The following is a 17327-nucleotide window of genomic DNA, read 5'->3' on the forward strand; positions in this document are numbered from 1 at the left end:
GGAGATGCCTGTAAGTGTAATTTACTAAGACTTTTTGTAAATAAATTATGAAATAAACTAGATGTACTTTATCCAGAAGGAAATGTAATTTCAATTTTTCAAGATTAAGTTCTATATAAGTTTTCCAATTATTATTTTTTTTTTCATTCAATTCAATTTTAAAGATTTGTTGTAAAATTATTTAATTAATTTTGCTTTTTTTTTGTTAATAATAATAATAATAATAATAATAATAATAATAATAATAATAATAATTATTATTATTATTATTATTATTATTATTATTATTATTATTATTATTTCTTTTTAAAATATAATCGGACAGTATTCAATGGAATAAACAATTATTACAATTAAAATTGTCACGTTCAAATCAAACATATTATGTCAAATTCTTTTATATCTTTCTGAATCTCGAGTTTATCATGTTGAGTATCATGGCAGTATTTATTTTTTGACTCAACCATTCTAATGTTGTTGTATCACTGCACTCTAGATACCAGTCAGCAGCTTGTTGTGACATTTGATTCTGAAAAAAAAAATTAGGTTAATTGGCATTCATTATTATTTTCATTATCTAGTGCATTCCATTTTCGAATTACCTGTAATGACTTGTTGACATGAAGAATGAGTTTATTTCCATCAACAACTGGTTGATCAGCTAATTCTTTTATTTCTACTGACCACGTTATGTGCCAAGATGCCCAAATACTGCATCGTTTTTCCACAAGATAAATTTTCCTATAAATAGTTGCATATTTTTAAATAAATAAACAAACCAAATAATTAGGATAGATAAATTTAATAATAATTAAAATTAAAATAAATTTATTTGCAATAAAATAAGTTTGTTAATAGATGAAACAAAAATATTTACTGCAGAGAAACAAGTGCAATATGTTTGCCATCGTTTGACAATGCAGCATGTGCCCAATAAATTTCAGCATTGGGGTCGTCGCTTTTAATAATTGTATTCAAAAGATACATTCCTCGAGCTTTGTAAGTTGAATAAAGTTCTACGGCCTGAATGTTGAAGAAAAAATATAAAATTAATTTTAGAATAATAAAAAAGTTTGTAATTAGATAAAAGTATTAAGTAGTTAATCTTACAGAAAATGGGTTTACATATCGAGGGAAACGAATTCGTGATATAAAGTTGTATCCCATCTCTTGAGCTCTTTTTATCGTATCCAATATCAAGCCTGGTTCAATTCTCAAAGACGATTTACCATCTTCCAACTTTGCTAATCCCATAATTCCCTTGCCTAAAGCTTTTAGAGAATACTTCAATTCTTCTTGATGAGTGTCTAAAATAAAATCATGTATTTTTGTTCTTGTTTTCGTCGTAATAAAAAAAAAACTACTCCATTAGTTTTACTCACTGTCTGTTGGCTTTACTATCAAGCCAGACATTTCTAGCTCTACCCCAATAGAATACGATCGATCTAGTGTCAATGCTGATAATGGAGTATCTGTACTCTTGAATCGGGATATTTTACCCTGGTAAAAAAAGAATAAGTAATGAAGTAATCAAAATAAAGTTTAAAATAAAATTAATAAAGTTTATATATTATTTTATAAATCAGAATTCAATAATAGCTTAATTAATAAATTCAATAATATACAATAATTGACTTTTAATTTAATATTATTATAAAATCACTTACTTTTGAGCGATTAAATTCTGATTCTAATAAATTAATATTGAGTATAGGAGTGAATAGGCCATCCATACAAGAGTATCCAAGAAGACAAGCAACATTATAACTAAGTTTTTCTGCTGTTTCATCACCTTGAATTACTAAAGTATCAGTATCATAAAAACTATCTCCAGGAAATTTAAAATTATAGCTGTAAGGATTTCCTAAGACCGTCATAGAAAGGATTAAAACATTAAATTGATGCCTTATTTCAGCTTTGTAATTTTTCCAAGCATCCAATAACCATTCTTCATTATCCATTGCCGTATCAATTTTCTCGTAGTGTGGTAATTTAAACTCTGCTTGCTTTAAAAATGTTCCTTTAGTTGCGTAAGAAAAAATCATTCTAACTATACTACAATAATCTGTTGGATCTTGACTAATAATTCGAGCTTCAGCTGATGCTAAGAACTTTACATTCAGTTTTATAGGTGCAATATACAAAAGCTCAACGATATTTTTATTGTTATGATTACGATCCGATGACTTGTCAGTAAGACAAGGCAAAGGAACGTAAACATTTGCTAAATCAGCTTTAAGTCTTGATGCTAAAGAATGTTTTGTTTCATCTCTTTTTTTAGGAAGCAAATCTTTAATCAAACGAATAAGGAATTCTTCCTGTAGATTCACATAAAAGTCACGAATTATCAGATTTATTTTCTTGTAAACATTGTGAGTTGCTTTCTTTTGCTTTAGAAAGAAAAATTCAACACAATGTTTTAATCTTGGAATTCCTAAATTATTACTAAAGCACTTCTTCGATCCAGGCTTTAAAACAATAGGGAAGATAGCATCATGTAATTGATTATCAATTTGAATCCTATGGATATTACCTTGCACATAAGTTAAATTATTCGACTTTCTCACATGAATCCAAATGCCTGGAGAGTAGGTCCTTCTTAATCTACCAAAAAATGGTTTTGTCATGTGCATCTTGGAGAAATTAACATTAATAAAATTGTCAAACTGGACACTGTTTGATGAATTTTTATATTTATCTTCCATCCAAGCACTTAGTTCTAAAGTCAATGTTTTCCACTTCTTGCCAATATCCAACTCCCAATGAGCAGCTGAATCTGTTATGCTGATGTAAGCTAACTCTTGACCGTGCATATTTGGAGTTTGTGAATCGGCGATAATACTTAAACCAATACCCGCAATTGCCAAAAACATTTCATTTTTGCTACATTCAGGATCCACAAGACTTTTAGCTTTCATAAACGTATTTTCATCCTGAGTAAACATTAAAACTCTTTGCTTCTTTTCAGCATAACTTATCCAATAGACCACAGCTTTATTCTTCTGAACTTTTTCTATTGGTGGACCATCACCTTCAGCCTCACTATCCGAGTCATCACTGCTACTACAGATAGAAGTGGAATTAACAGAGTTAGCGAATTTGGTATCATTTAATGACTTTTTTGTGGTGCTATTTGAATGGGGAATAACTGGAGATCGTTTTAAAGTTCTAAATGTTACGGTTTCTTGGCCATAACCATCAGTGTTAAATTGTGCAGTATAACTTTTTGTTTTACTATTGTACACATTCCATACAAGTTCTCTTATTTCTGTTGGGTCGTCCCAGGTATAAAGAACACTTTGGAATGGACTGAGTAGTGCAACCTGTCCGAGATTTACTTGGTTCATCTTAAGGAATAAATCATCACAAAGATTATCGACTCTTACTGGAGCATCACCGGGTTCATACTTTTTAAAAGTAATACGGAATGGAGAATTGTTGCCACCTTTAACTTCTACACATAAAGCTGATCCATTCTCCATTCGTAATACGATCTTGCCTATCGTCGTTACGTCAAAATGCTGAGAAACCAATTGACTATTCTTCCATTTTACTCTCATTTTCATCGACTCAGTATATGGCCAAAAAGCAACGCCTTGACTTGGCAACAAATCATTCCATAAATCAGCATCTTCATTCTCTTCCATAAATCTTAATGCTCGTTTCGTATTGTTTTTTACATAAAAGTACGGCAAAAAAGTAACTATTTTTGTAAAAATTGGAGATAAAGTTGAGTTGGCAATCTCTGCAAGAATTCTGTATTTTCTTTTACGCTCCACGTCTTTACAAACAATCAAAGACATTGAACTAATTGCATCAAGACCAAACGGAAGTGACCAATCAGACTGATGGACTTTTAATATTACGAGCTTTCGTCTGTTTTTTTTCTGTGAGAATACTATTAAATCTTCACCGGGGATTTCTACCGTATTAGAGAGAGTTTCCTAGAATATTGGAATTTCTTTTAATAAATCACTTCTGACTATGCATTTTGTAAATATGTAATTTATTTCAAATACTTAAATTAAGATAGAAATTATTTTTTTGTATCAATAATAAAATTACCTGAATCTTCAAAGGCAAGCCGGTTTTATTGATAATCCAATATTCAGCATAAATAACCACAGTCCAACTACTTGTTTTATTTAGTTCGACACAGAGCATAAAGGGTCTCCAAACAGCATCTGTGTCTCCATCAGCAAACATTTTCACAAGTTTTCTTTCTAATTCAGTATTTAATTTGAATGTACCAGCCCACTGAGTACCTAAATAATTCTGAATTTTGAAGTTGACAGTTGTGTCATTGTTACATTTAATAGAATAAACGTTTATCCTTTCGCCAGGTTCAATTCGAACTTCATAGTCAATTGATGGGACATTGATGTCAACTACAAAAGGTAGTTTATTGTCAAATACTATTGGAGGAACTAAACTTATCAGATATTGAGGTACATGATAATTGATTCTTTCAAATTTCGGATGTTCTGTGCATATGACCTTCACTCCAAATATTGATTTTGAATTTTCATCTTTTCCAGAGCAATAAATGTCTCTTGATAAATTTAAATTTTCACTTAGCTCTTTCCAACATATTCCACTGTCACTTATTTGATATTTCCTGATAAAAGATAATCAATATTAGAATAATTTTGTAAATATATTTTTATTTTACACAAATAAATGCGTAGTATTTTGATGCAAAAATTTTTTGCTAGTCAGTGCATTAATAGAGTAGATCAAATTTTTAGTGTTTACAACGATAAATAATATGAATTTTGTATACTAATTTTGTAATTGTTTACAGTAAAAATAAAATAATGTTTACAATATAATATGCTTATTATTAATAGACCCAATTGATTCAAACTTGTTAAAAAATGTTTATTTTTTAATTACGTTATTTTTTCATCTATTTTTTGCATTTTAACGTATGTAATTAAATAAATATTAAATAAGAGTTTCTTTCTTTGATTTTAATATAATATTTCATTAACATTTTATTCGATTAAAGTCTCCTTATTTATTAATAATTTAAAAATTTTTGCATCAATGAAAACCAGTAAATAAAAATATTCATACTCAGAATGAACTGGCATAATGTGAATAGAAAAATGGTATGTAATGTACATAGGAACGTTATAAATATCATGAGGCTCAACAACACATATTCTCATGCTATCATCAAAGGGATTTAAAGCTTCTCCAATATCCAACAGTTGAAGCTGTTCAGCCCTCTGTTTTTTGTAATATAATCTTAAAGCATAAGACGTCTCATTGCGTATTTGAAGAGGTGAACGAACAGTAATTGTTCGATGTAGATAGTGATTAGTCATTACTTCAACAACCAAGTGATATCGAACATCATTTTTAGTTGGACGTAGTGGAACTAATTTATATCCTTGCCACTTTGGGCAATAGATTATTGTATCTTCGAAACCTATATAAAAGACAGTGTGATAATTAATTAAGAAACCCATAAGTTAGAAAAGAAAAAAACAATAAACTTACCATCAATAAAAATTCTCAAGGTTTCTTCAGTAATACTGTTATAAATATTAATAGCAGATTGATTGGGAAATATTGTTACGTCATTTAACGAGTTATCATACATATTATCTTCTTGTTCCATAAATCCATACTCCATAAATTGTTCTCCATAAAACTCACTTTCAGGACTGCTGGGTACACTCACAGGAGAATCAACTTTTGTTCTAAATTCTTTGGCTGCTATAAGGCGATTTATTCCATCCTTTCCCTAGAAAATGAATTTTCTATTTTAAAGAAATATTCGAATATTAAAAATAATAGAAATTAAATTAAATTAAATAAAAAGAACAGCTAAGATAACAATAAAAATGTAAATTACATTATCTAATTTTTCTTCAGCACGTAGTTCTATTCTGCTGGCGTGACCAATTTCATTTTGTAAATTCAATTTTCCGACACTCGTTCGAACGATAGGAATTCCAGTTCGACTTTTAGTAAAAGAGCCCAAAATAATATCAATTATCGCGATGGTATTTCTTGTAACAGTGAAGTTTAGTCTCTCATCTGCATGTATTATAATATAATTTGCTAAATCATCACTTTCAATAGAAGCATGGTCGTAAGGGCAGTCATTCACTTCAGCTACATGTTCTGGAGTCAATTCCAAACCTTCATCTTCGCATTTACTTGACTCATCGGAATCACTATCATCATCTTCATCACTTTGGTCTTTTGTAAACAAATGACTGAAGCTTCTTGCAAGCTTCTCTGAACCATCATCTTCATTTGAATCTGAATCTTCATCATGCTCGAATGCATATTCTGGCACTAAAATAATTTATTCGGTTAAGAAATGAATTATAATGAGTTGTTCAAGAATTTAGAATTAGAATATTAATTTTTAACATATTACAACTGATTTTTGAAGTCAGATTATTATCAGGCCTGATAAAAACCATGTCTTCATTTTTTTCCTCTTCGCTAATAAAATTTTCAGTTATTCGTCTTTTTGGAGTCGATTTTTTTATTTGGTTCCAGGAATGACGACAGCATGAACTAAGTTCATGAGTTTCTGCTTGATAAGCCTAAAAATTATAAAAATTATTCTATGTAACATTAATAAAATAAACTTTGATTAGATAACATTATCAATCAATAGTTACTTGAATAGTCACTTCCCACGGATAATACACAACGTCGTCTTTTGTGCAAAGTTCAATAAATGGTTCCCAACTCCCTCGATTGGTATTATAACAAAAGGCATGGATCTTAAAATTGGCTTCAAATTGATAGCGATCATCAACAGAATTAATTATAGCACCAAATTCTATGTCAGCTTTGATCATAGGAATTCGCTCGATTGTATCTTCCATTTCAAATACCAAACGAATAGCAACAGGTCGTAAATTAAAAACCTTCACTTGATTGGATGGCTCTCCGGGTAGAGCTGTTGAATTAATCGGCGAATCTAAAAGATCAAATGTAAATGAAATGAAAAAGTTTGCATTATTTAAATACAATAAATGTCTTACATTCACCATTTCGCCTACAAGGTACTGAAAATATCTTTTTAGGAGACCAAAGATCAATGTAGGAATTAGACTCGAAACTTCCACTCCTATTCTCAAATTTGGCGTCGAGAATCTTAAATATCCCAGCAGCTTCGTTCAATATCTGTGCGAGAAATGCGTCGCTTGCTTTTTATTTATATCAACATTATTTGATAAGCATTAAGAGACCACACAACGTGCCGGTAACAATTTATTATTAATATTATTATTTATAAACATAAAAATATGTATTTGATCTATATAAGTATTGTCTAAAACGACGACAAAGTTCACAATGACGTTGCTCACTTCGTTGAATGTGCAGATGACGCCTGCTGATAGATGAATATTGACTGGACTGGCATCAAGGGTGACTTGAGCTCGGTCATCTGGAGATTTTTCCTTGGCGCAGACCTCGAAATCACAAGGACGTAATACCCATTGAGGTGGCTGTCGACGAAACCGTTCCTGGCTCTTACTTTTGGCACAAACGTTTGAAAGTGTACAAACAATTGATGATGTTCCTCCATGACAGCTGCTTTCAATCATCATTTCTCCCTGGACGAGAATTGCATAGGCATTGCTTGCTTTCAAATCTCCAAATAGCAGAACTTCCGGTTTGCGAACTCTTATTGATACAGATGTACCTAGAATTTATTTACATTTTTCATTTGAATTTTTCGTTCGGAAATTGTTTAATTAAAAATAAAATTGATTTCATTTATTCAATAAAATATTAATTTTATTGAGTTATAATTAATTTATACTTTAGTATTTGTTATTTAAAATATAATTTCTATGCTTTTGATAAACTTACTTTATTGCAATCTTTAATTGGCTGTTGGAAACTTAAACAATAATTATTTGTTGAATTATTGCTTGAATTTGTTTGAATTTAAATATTAAAATATAAATACATAAAAAAATTTATTCAATTTTCATGAGTGATTAAAATTTTTAACGGTTTGAAGTAAAAAGAATAAATTGAAAAAGATTGATTTCACACCTGGTAGTTCAGATAAATCAACTATATGCAATGGAGGTAAATGTTGAGTGAAAATTTTTTTTTTATCATTGAAGCGGTTTTCTGAATAACCATCGTAAGCTTGATTGATAACTCCTCGATCAACTGGTTCAATCGGAAGAGACTCAATGAAGTAACGGGTGAGTTGAAGTAAAAATGAAATTGATAAATTAAATCGAGTCTCTTCGATAAGCATATCAATACATTTATCTCCGGCAGGTGCTTGAGTGAATGTAAAATCGAAGACGGGAGGTTCTGAGACAGAAATGCAAGATTCCAAATTGAGTCCGGCCGATTTAGCTGGTGATTGAATAATCCTGAGAAAATAGTTTTAAATTATAATTTATGTAATCAATTTATTATTCATGGAAACATACTTGCGAATTACTAAATCTCCCTTTCGAGTATCTTCCAGTATACATGTTCTCAAAGATACTTTCATGGTTATGCTTTTATTACTGTAAAGTTCAAAGCACATAATGATTTCTCCTAAATTAAGTTTCCCTAAGCCATCATTAAAGTCACGTACTGGTGAACTTAACTCCTACAAGAAGAATTTTATTTAAGAATTAAAAAAAAATGCTAGAGTTTAAAAAAAATTATCTAAAATTACTTAGTTTAAGATTAATAAAAATTAACTAATAATAACAAAAAATAAAACAACGTAAAAAAATAAAAATCTTACATTACAAGGATATCATTATTGAATATTGGATTGTGTACAAATGTACATAAAGATAAAAGTGCCATGTCCTCAAAAAAATTAACATCAATAATATGAAAATGAAAATAAAAGTGTAATTAATAAAAATCATATATTAAAAATTGATTTTTTTTTTTAAAAAGTAAAGTAAATTATATAAATGTTTATAATAATTTTCTACCTCATCTGAATCTGTGAATAAGTTAAATTGCAATCCATCAAAAGTTAATTTCATATTGATTTCACAAACAGGATGTTCATCTTGAACAAAAAAGATTTCAAGTCTCTTAACTGTAGCATCTTCAGCAGAATTTATTTTATTTTTCATTTCCTCTTCAAATGATATTTTTGTTGAAATTGAATTTCGATGAATTGCCAATATTTTTGAAACATTATCTTCCCAAATGTTAAGTATAGATGTCAGGTCTTTTTGGCTCAAATTGATCATTAATACATCGATAAATCCAATTATCTCACAGAGGCCATAAATTTGAAGTTCTGCATTATTCCGGCATTCAATGTTTCTTTTGATATCTAAGCGAATTTGCATTGGTTCTATAATTGGTTCCTAAAGAACAATAAAATTATAAATAAACCCCCCATTGATAGATTAGTTAAATATATAAGATATTAAAAATATATACCTGTGTCTTCAAAACTCCAGCAAGTGTCATGATAGCTCTGGATATTGTCATGGACGAGAACTTGATCAAAATATTATCAATAATTGATGAGTACTTATCATTGATATGATCATCCGTAGCCCTAGATCTTTCATTTTTCTTAAAAAAATTTTCGATATTTAAACTACCTAAATCCCATACTAAAACATTCGGCATATCTCTTTTTTGAGGAAATAAAAAAGTAGGAGCTTGAAAATCGATAAAAATTCTTAGTTTTGTAGCACTCTTTCTTAACTCTTCAACACTCCAATAAACTAGAAGTTGAGAAGCTCCAACAGGAGTTAATGATTTAATAAAATGAACAAATGGTTCAACAAAATGTCTACTATCACGAAATATTTCCGATAAAATCACACAATTTATTTTACCAAATGAAAGTTTAAAACTTCCATCAGTTTTAACATTATCTGCAGACGTATTGATGTCTGAAGCTGAATAAAGTTTAGGTGCGTGTCTAACATATTTAAGATCAAACACTTTATCATCATCAGTAGTAAGTATCTTAGAATAAAGAGTAATTTCACTGAGATCTTCTATTGCAAGTCCTCGTAGGTATGCAGTTAATATCATTCTTTCATTAGCATTGTAAATGCAATCACTTTCAACTCCCAACATTCTAATTTCCATCAAATCCATGTCTTTAGTGCAAAGTCGTAAAATGAAAGTATTTAACCGAGCTGAGTAACTTAGTTTAATAGCACCAGGAGGTACAGGAGGATCGTCTTCACCCTTTTTGAAGAAGCTTAATCCATATTTAATTACTTCAATGATATTCGGAATTTGTCCTGGATATGGAATAGTTTGTAAATCTTCACAGTAGTTTTTTAGTTTCATAAATGCTTGTCGATGAAAAACAACATTCAAATTACGAATATTAAATATCAAAGATTGTTCAATACTTCTAAAGTGTGATTTGAAATCTGGACAATTGGCTCTTACTTTTCGATAAGAAATACCAACAATGTCGTAAGAACCATCAGTGGATATAAGCTCGAGATAAGACCCTGTAATTCCAGCATTAGTTTTATCAGCAAGGACAATTGTACCAACTCCAAACTGGAATGCTGGACCGTATTCCATAATTGCTGACTCCAAGTACAAAGTGCAGAGTCTTAAAATTAAATAAGGCTTTTCTCTTCCATTGCTTGTGCAACTTGCATGGAAGCATAATTCACCCACAACAATTCTCAAAAGTAAATTGACATGATTGTGAGGCGAAGTATTGTCATCAAACCCGAAATAATTAACTGATTTAATCCACTGCTCTAGATCTTCTTCACTAAACTCTGATGAAGAAACAATACTCTTTTCGGATTCAGTCATTACTGTCGAAGGAACGACACTGCCATGATAGTCAGACATTTCTCTTCCCATTATAAATGATGATAATGCTATCACTGATCTTATTCGAATTAATTCTTCAGAAGAGAGAGAAATATATTCACTCGTTTTCTCTTGAATTTTTAAAATACTCTTTCGAATTTTTTCAATATCTCGTGGTTTCGGTACAGATAATTGACTCAAAAAATTATTTAGACAAATAAATTTGTGCTTTGATAAATTAAATTTAAGAGTAGAAATAGAAACATTTAATTTAAGTCTTGGTAATAGACGATAATCTGGTTTAATACTGAATGACACTGTAATATTGGCTTGAATCTTTGGTACAAGGTGACTATCAGAGTCCTTCCAATTCCTTGACTCCCTCCAATCATCTCCAGAATGGCAAATGAGTACTTGACTGTCAGTTAGGACAATATGTATTCTGTCATATAATAATTCTTCTAATTCCATCATGGTTGCTTCTTCTAACTGAGCTTCTACCGCTTGTAACTCAGTTTTGAGAGTCAACCTACCTAAGTCAAGTAAAAGAATATGTTCTCCATCTTGTATCGATCCATTTTCAGGAATAACCAAATAGGGACCTTTAATATCCAACTTTAAATTTATTCTTAAGCGACGGTTCATTATTGACTTAACGAGACCTACGCATTTTCCTTTTGTTTTCTTGTAGCCACGAAGAACACTCCAGGCTAGATATTGAACATTGGCTTTATGGCCTTCGAAGAAGTTGAAAAGCTCTAGCATGGCATATTTATGATAAGTTACTTCAAATGCTTCAAGTCTGACATTAATGTCGTAATTGAAATCAGAGTTTTGTGGATTCTTTTCAAAGTCTACAGAGATGAAATCAACAGCGGCATTTCCTGTTAAAATATTATCAGCTGTAACAAGAGGAATCAAATCATTTTCTGATGATGCTCCTTCAATGACAAGGCTTTCAGCTCTAGCTGATATTTTGTAAGCTGATGGCTCAGGTCTTGTTTCTATACTCGTTAAAAAGTGTGTTACAGTTGCTACGAGAATTTCTCTATTATTATTTAGTAAGCTTAATGACCAATTAGCTAAAGTAAAATTATACTTTTTCTCTATATGTTTTGGTAACATATCTAATTTAAATTTAGTTTCATTGTCATATCCACTTATATTATTTGGTTTAGGACTGGTAGGTATTCCACAAATTTCTTGAATTTTTTCACAATTAACCATGAGTTTAATATTAGAAGAACCCGATTCTATAGTTACGTAATCAGGATATTTCTCTTTTAATTCAATTTTAGCATGCTCTCGAGCTACTATTATGTTCAAAATTGTTAGGCAATCCTCATATTTCTGAAGATCTAATTTTAATTCAGTGTCATTGGGTCGTAACAAATTTTCCATAAAAGTTTTTTTATAAACTTTATAATTTTCTCGATGAGTTTTGATATACTTCCAAGTATAAGGTCTAATATTTTGTTCTAGAATTGCTTTATAAGCGTATCTCCACCATGTTCTTGGTTCCTCTTTAATAGAGGCAGTAGGATGATGCTTCAAAACTAACCTTGTTCTAAGAGAGAGAGAGAGAGAGAGAGAGAGAGAAAAAGAAAAAAAAGACTCATATATTTATGAAGAAAAAAATATTGAATTATTATAATCTAACCTTTCTACTGCTCCTTGTTGAAGTGATTCCCACAGCAAACAAAAAGCAGAAAACTGTTCATCAGATATTTGCATTGCAATATCCTTGAGTACTATGTCTACTAACATTCTAGAAGCTTGCCCACTATTACTTTGGAACATAATAACTTTAATTTTGGTCGTAAAAGGCTTTATAACTGTAAATAATTATTACATTTAGAATAATATCAATCGGGATATAAATAGTAAATAGAAAAAATGTATCTGAACTTACGAAATTGAAATTCTTCATTATTTATTGCAAAAGTTCGTAAAGAACGGTTCATAACAGCTTTCCATGCTAAAAGATTATTGAAATCCCAGGTTTTGGGATAATTTTCAATTGAAGATATTCCATTTGGATTTAAATACAAACTAAGAGATTCAACACGGATCAACTGATAAGCTGATTTTGATGTAACTGGTGTAACACCAGGTTTCCATTTACTGGAAGTTGATAAAAATAATTTCAGTAAAATATATATATATTTTTTTTATTTGTCAATTCCATTTTACTCCAACTCACTTGTTGGTGGTGGCCATGGAAAAACTATGGATACACAATCCACAGGTGATACTTAAACCACTGGGGAATCGTTCTTCATATCTGACATGAACATTGCTCACAGTAATTTCGAAATTTTTCACAACAGATGCCATTAAATTTTCGAAAAGACCTGATGGTAAACCTGGTAAAAATAATTCCATATTATTGATGGAATTTTTGATATAAAAGATAATCTAGTTTGAAGTGGATCAAAAATTTACCAGAACGGAATAATCCATCACCCTCTAAATCTTCTAAGACTTTTCTTTTTGATGACCTCATTAATCTTTTCTGAATTTCTGGGTCGTAAAGCCCTGACATTGCAGGCACAGCCACAATATAAATATCCTAAAATTTATTATACATATTTTAATTGAATATTATTCAAATTACTTTAATTTTAAAAGTCGATAATAAGTATTAAAAAAATAGACCAATCGTTTAATAATTATTTGAAAAATGCTAATTAAAATTGATTCTTACAAATGAATACGATCAGTCAACAATTATCAATATCTATAAGCTTTATTAGATTGAAAAATATAAATAGCAATGAAATCAATGTGGCATAATCATTATTATCAATTAATGCTTGATGTAGTCTAATGATGTTAATTAAATTACCTCTATACACAAAATAATTGGCTGAGAAAAAAGTCCTGGCCACGGTATTTTTAGTGAAACTTTTCCAACTATTCCAATTTCTATTCTAATCGGTAACCCAAGTTGATACTGGAGGAAATAAGAATTTGCATTAGTTACATAATTATTATAAATTGAAGACATCATTTAAAAGGAATAAAATTATTTACTAAAGCTTCGGGTTTCAACTTGAGATCCGTCAGGTACGTTTCACCTGAGAATATTCCCACATTAAATTGTTCTGTATCGAGGTCCTCAACGTATCTACCAAGAAGGCGATTGAGAAAAGCTGCTACCGCACCCTCGAACATTGTTCCTTTGATTGTTATTTAATTACTAGTGCACAACAATTCCAGAATAGTATTCACATAAATTATTATTTATTTTCACCTAATCTTTTTTGATCTTTCTAGCTCGAAGACACTCGAGCAAGTAAATGGTCTTAATATCACCATAACCTCTCTGGAAAAAAATCTTTCTGAATGTCCATAGTTTTCTCTCAAGACATTCTCTAAGTCCTTAGTCAGTATGCGCGAGACCTCCCGCAGAATTATATTGATCAGTTTTTGTACCCTATATACAACAAATGATTGATACTTGTACGCATGTGTACACAAATATGTTATTGTGTTTATTTGATAATAAATTAGTTTGACATTTACTGATGTTTATTACGTAAAAAAGGCATTTATATTTCATGTCTATCATTGATTATCGTAAATAAAGTAAATATGAAGGAAAACTAGAAAACTCCAAGTTGTAATGATTGTTTTCCCGTTTGGCTGCAGCATTCTGTTGTAGTAGACTTCTGATAGTTGATGGAAAGTTTTCACCCTATGGAGTGTGTAATCACATTCAACAGTTTGTTGTTTATGCGTTCGAAGATAACTTTGGAAATTACTGATGCTGACTGAGATAAAACGCTTGTTTGTTTTATGATTAATTTGATTTTCCCTTCAGCATCGAGATCTTTTTTTCGTGTTAATCCTAAATATAAAATAATCGTATAATATAAAATAATCGATATTTTTTACCAATTAATCGAAAAGAAATAACTTACCCATTTTTATTGGAATTAAAAAAGAATTTTTCAATTATTAGAAAAATACACTCAATCTCAAGAAGTGAAGCGTCGGCGATACATTATCACCATAATAATCAAAGAGAAAAAACAATAATCTATTATTTTATCCCAAAACCTTTGTAAATATCTCGAGCTTGGATAATAAAAATCAGAGTCTCCAGGTATAATTTTAACATAACTACAGGCCATTTCTGAAACAATTATATGAAACATTTAATCACAAAAAATGCACACGTGTATTATTTGATACTCTGATGCAATCAAATGAAATATTAATAATTTTTATCGTTTAAGAGTAATTTTTTTTATTATAATTTTTAAATAATAAAATCTCTTACTTACTATTATGTTATTTTAATTAACTATAGTCGAAATACTGAAAGAGTATATAGACACTTGGAGGTTATACAGGGAAATTATTTTAGCGCATGCGCAAAAATTATTTCTGAGCTTGTTCACAACTTAAAATAATTTATTGCTCGTATAAAATATTTTTCTGTATAACAATTTTTGATAAATAATAACTTAGAATAACTTGAAATAAAATATAACAAATATAATAACTTTAAAAAAAATTTCTCATATAACCTCCAAGTCTACTATTTTAGTGTTGTTTCGACTATACATATATAAATCGGGTGCCTTAGAATATGAGAGTTACACGTGCAAATACATTATACAGAAAATTTAATGTAAAAACTTGTAAATAAGAATTTTTACAATGTTGAGTATTAGATTATGATTAAATCATATATTAGTCATAAACTATTATGTAAATATTTATTAGTTCTGGAGCTGACAATATATAATATCATTGTTCTTAGTTAAAATTTTATATTAAAACATTTACTTGGTTATAAAACTTATTCTTGAAATTTATAAATCATGGGAATTATAAGATCTAAACTAATGAGACCACTAAAAACGTATAATGTTGGGCATAGAGCGGAAAAAGTTATTAGTCAAGAAAAACCTAAATCTGCACCTTATTATCCTTCAGTGTATGAACAAATCAAAGTGGCTAAAGAAGGTTCACCAATATTTTTCAATTACTTTTTTTTAATATAATGTATATAAAATTTTGATTATTTAATAATTAATAAACTTTTTTTCTTTTGTAATATTTTAGTTTATAACTATCTATATATGCTTATTCACAGCTAGTCCCAACTTCATAAAAGAACATTATAAAAAAGATTCAGAGCTTTATGAACGATTAAAGGGCGTTTTTGTAACGTCAAATATGACAGTAAATATAATTTAATTTTCTTCAATGAAAGGAGTTTTTATTACTTTATTTCAAATAATATAACGATTTATTTAGGAAAATCCTAAAATTAAACAAAAAGAAAAAAAAACTCTTCCTTTTTCCACGATAACTCCAGATGCTTTTGAATTTGGATTTTGGGAACCTAAAGAAGTTTCAGAAAGAAAATGCAATTTAAGAAATGTGATAGTAATGTTAGCTGATCATATAACCAACAAGGAGCAAAACAGTGCTGAAATATTGGCAGAAAAATATAAATTAGACCTCAAAGATGTTGGTAAGAATTTTACATTATAACTGAAGTTAAATGATAATATTTAATTATTTCAATAAGACAAGTCAATATTTGATTTCTTTATATTTCCAGAAAACCTTTTAGAATATTATAGGGTTCTCCAAATATTTGAACCAAAACGAGAACGAGGTATTCGTGAAGAAGACATGTCACTTCCAAAAATGAATGAAAAAGGAATATTAATATGGAAATCAATGGATCAAGTAAACAAGTGGAGAGAAGAAGATGAAAAGGAAATTGAAAAAAAAAGAAAGGAAGAAATTAAAAATGAGGATCAATCAAAATTATCTCAAGTAGATAAGCAAACTGAATCGCCTCATAAAGACAAGAAAACAGAATCATCTCATAGAGATATAGAAACGGAATTATCCAAAATAGATAAACAAAAAGAATTACCTAAATAATGAAGACTTTTAGGAATATTAAATCATTTTATTTATTATAATTATTTTCAAAAAAGTATTGTAAATATTTATTCTTAAGATGATGAAGTTGTGAAGAAGCTTTTTTTTTAGCAAAATGAAGAACATTTATAGAAATAAAAAACTGTTGTTTTATTAATTCTTATTCTGTACATTAACTTTACTAAAAATTAATTCAAAATAAGAGTGTTATTAAAGGTATTTTCAATTATATTTATTCAATTTGAAAGAAATATTCATAAATCAATAAGAATCATGATGTTAGTTTTTGCGATAAATTATCGATAAGATATCAGTTTCAATTCAAATGCCCATACATTATTCAATAACTATAAATCGATGATCATTATTAGATTCCAACTTAGATTATCCGTGATAGTCCTGGTGTAACATTACATTTATTTCTGATAATTTTTTTACATTTTAAATCATGTGAGCTAATTAATAAGCTACTGAATCCATTTCTTTTAATAATTCATTACTTATCATGTGATGTATTTAATTTTATTTTTGAATTTTTTTTTTATTGTTTTAGGCATAATTATATAATGAAAGTCATCGTATTACTTTCGATTATATCATCATCAGCTTATGCATATACTTTACTTAAATGTGGATTACCG

General features: G+C 29.2%; 2 protein-coding genes across 2 annotated transcripts; one reads left to right on the forward strand and one right to left on the reverse strand.

Moving 5' to 3' along the window:
* Nucleotides 1-305: 305 nt before the first annotated feature.
* Nucleotides 306-15219, reverse strand: LOC118069906 (vacuolar protein sorting-associated protein 13A-like). The gene is made up of 26 exons (XM_035088254.1): nt 15063-15219; nt 14697-14911; nt 13807-14623; nt 13619-13726; nt 13216-13342; nt 12974-13136; nt 12683-12894; nt 12431-12605; nt 9409-12337; nt 8946-9332; nt 8439-8605; nt 8044-8378; nt 7347-7684; nt 7020-7161; nt 6651-6955; nt 6401-6572; nt 5867-6315; nt 5509-5755; nt 5080-5437; nt 4066-4618; nt 1668-3944; nt 1383-1500; nt 1111-1307; nt 878-1023; nt 603-741; nt 306-529 (listed from the first exon to the last, which is right to left on the reverse strand). The coding sequence occupies exons 3-26, from the start codon at nt 13945-13947 to the stop codon at nt 398-400; spliced, it is 10317 nt and encodes a 3438-aa protein (XP_034944145.1). The 5' UTR covers nt 13948-14623; nt 14697-14911; nt 15063-15219; the 3' UTR covers nt 306-397.
* Nucleotides 15220-15523: 304 nt separating this feature from the next.
* On the forward strand, nt 15524-16779 carry LOC118069907 (protein NDUFAF4 homolog). The gene is made up of 4 exons (XM_035088255.1): nt 15524-15750; nt 15881-15969; nt 16045-16264; nt 16355-16779. Exons 1-4 carry the CDS (start codon nt 15606-15608, stop codon nt 16684-16686), a joined length of 786 nt encoding a protein of 261 aa, XP_034944146.1. The 5' UTR covers nt 15524-15605; the 3' UTR covers nt 16687-16779.
* Nucleotides 16780-17327: the final 548 nt, after the last annotated feature.

This window comes from Chelonus insularis, unplaced genomic scaffold, assembly GCF_013357705.1.
Source record: "Chelonus insularis isolate UGA/USDA-ARS -01 unplaced genomic scaffold, ASM1335770v1 contig_493_pilon, whole genome shotgun sequence".
Taxonomy (NCBI): Eukaryota; Metazoa; Arthropoda; class Insecta; order Hymenoptera; family Braconidae; genus Chelonus; species Chelonus insularis.

What these genes read in the sequence shown, in the direction of transcription:
- LOC118069907 (XM_035088255.1), top strand. Translation starts at nt 15,606, where the DNA reads ATGGGAATTATAAGATCTAAACTAATGAGACCACTAAAAACGTATAAT. An exon ending in AATCAAAGTGGCTAAAGAAG is followed by an intron (nt 15,751 to 15,880) that starts GTTCACCAATAT and finishes GCTTATTCACAG; the next exon opens with CTAGTCCCAACTTCATAAAA. An exon ending in ATTAGACCTCAAAGATGTTG is followed by an intron (nt 16,265 to 16,354) that starts GTAAGAATTTTA and finishes TTATATTTCCAG; the next exon opens with AAAACCTTTTAGAATATTAT.
- LOC118069906 (XM_035088254.1), bottom strand. Translation starts at nt 13,947, where the DNA reads ATGTTCGAGGGTGCGGTAGCAGCTTTTCTCAATCGCCTTCTTGGTAGA. An exon ending in TGATGGATTATTCCGTTCTG is followed by an intron (nt 13,137 to 13,215) that starts GTAAATTTTTGA and finishes TATTTTTACCAG; the next exon opens with GTTTACCATCAGGTCTTTTC. An exon ending in ATTATGCCAGTTCATTCTGA is followed by an intron (nt 4,619 to 5,079) that starts GTATGAATATTT and finishes ATCTTTTATCAG; the next exon opens with GAAATATCAAATAAGTGACA.